Here is a 1,726-nt window from a genome sequence, read left to right on the forward strand (position 1 = left end):
TTACTACATGCCGACGACGATAAATTCCGAAGAGTGTCCATGTCCAAGTGTAAATCCGCAGGTTCCAAAAAAATTATTACCAGGCGATTTCACCAGAGTTTTCAATTCCTGATACCAATCCGGACCATTAGCCGGCATCTCATCAGGGGTCAGAATTGTTTGTGCCCGATTTTGAGCGTTCTTCAACAACCGCTCTCTGCAAGTAGCATGGACATTGTCGTAAGGAGCCACCTGAGGTACAGGTTTCGTACGTCCAATTCTACGCTTCACCGGGCTAATTTGCTTTCACGTTATTAGCCCCGTTGTCAGGTAACTGGATGGTGGGTGTCGACCCTGCCTGCGTTGGGTATTGAGGAGCCCAATGTGGTTGCACTATTGATGCGGCCTGGGACTCAGAAAAATCCTCATCCACTGTCGCCTGGTCCGTGTCCTGGGGCGTAGACGTGTCAATATCTGCCAGTGACAATTCACGGAGTTGGCGGAGTTGCTCTTGAATGAGAGGAATATTTTCCGTGGCCTCCTGCACATGCATTATCGTATTCAAGTGTCCTTCTTGATCATAAATCCAGTCTGGGGACTGTCTAAGCCTGTCCAAGGTTGCGATTGATAATTGAGCCTCCGAAAGTAAACGGGTCAATTCCACATGGATTTCCACTTTCTTATCGTCTTCGGATGCAGGTTTCTTGGCAAGTGCTGTTTCCACCTTATTCCATAGCACGGTTAAACGGCAAAGAGCTCCAATCAATCGTCTCGGCAGCCGTAGTCAACGGTCTAGTCTTGGGTCCCGTCATCGTGGAAAAAATTAAAAGTAAACTAAGTTGCTTTTTAGTTGATTTAATCTTTAAAGAACGTAGTATAATAAATACAGTAGCTTAGCCACTTAAAAATGTAGTCAAAACCGAGTTGCGCTTAGTCAAAAGTGTGAAGTCTGAAACAAGTAAACTCTGTCAGAAGTGCCGTTATGAACGGCGTGTCTGCTGTATTGATTAATCATGTTCCTATGTTGGACGAGATCTTCTCTAACAACGGCAGATTGTGAAAAAATTCGTATCTAAGATTATGGTCTCCTAGTTACTAAACAATCATGATGTCTGATGAGTCATCATTCTCTCTCACTAAATTATATATTCTACTATCTGGTCCAGTCCTCGGGTCCAACCCTCAATCAAATCCTCTCAGGCCCGGTCATCTGTTACGGTCCTAAACAAATCCTCTTAGGTCCGGTCCTCTAGTCCGGTCCTAAATTCCTCTTGTCGGTCCGGACCTCTGATCCGCTCCTACATCTCCGTCTACGGTACTTTGTCCACAAACTCCACACCATATTGTTATCGTGTGCAAAAGTTTGCCACACAGCGCCAAATCGATATTAAAGATGTCCAATTTCTGACTGAGGAGAATGGCCAATGAACACCAGACGGTCGTACAGCTATCCGATCGGCTGCACCGGCCTCCTACAATATTCCCCCAGATTGATTCCTTGCATCTAGCGACCCGGATGTGATTGTCCTCTTTCAATGTCACATCACGCCACTGGGCCAGCTTATACCTGACGTCCAACAGGCAGACCTCACTCCTGAACCCTACGACGCTGGACTTCTTCTGTAGAAAAACGGCCTCCGGTCAGTCTAAAATATCAAGATCAATTGAGATAATACATTGGTTTTTATTTGTATTTTAAACAATTTAATACAAGCTCTTTTTCCAATATTTCCAAAGTGTTCTAAAT

The 1,726-nt window shown here is 44.9% G+C and overlaps 1 protein-coding gene across 1 annotated transcript; it reads right to left on the bottom strand.

The window, feature by feature from the left end:
- Window positions 1-274: 274 nt before the first annotated feature.
- SARC_00128 (hypothetical protein) lies at window positions 275-532 on the bottom strand (the record flags this gene model as incomplete). Its single annotated transcript, XM_014306183.1, has 1 exon — window positions 275-532. The coding sequence occupies one exon, from the start codon at window positions 530-532 to the stop codon at window positions 275-277; it is 258 nt and encodes an 85-aa protein (XP_014161658.1).
- Between the last annotated feature and the right edge of the window lie 1,194 nt (window positions 533-1,726).

This window comes from Sphaeroforma arctica (genome assembly GCF_001186125.1).
Source record: "Sphaeroforma arctica JP610 unplaced genomic scaffold supercont1.3, whole genome shotgun sequence".
In the NCBI taxonomy this organism is placed as follows: Eukaryota; class Ichthyosporea; order Ichthyophonida; genus Sphaeroforma; species Sphaeroforma arctica.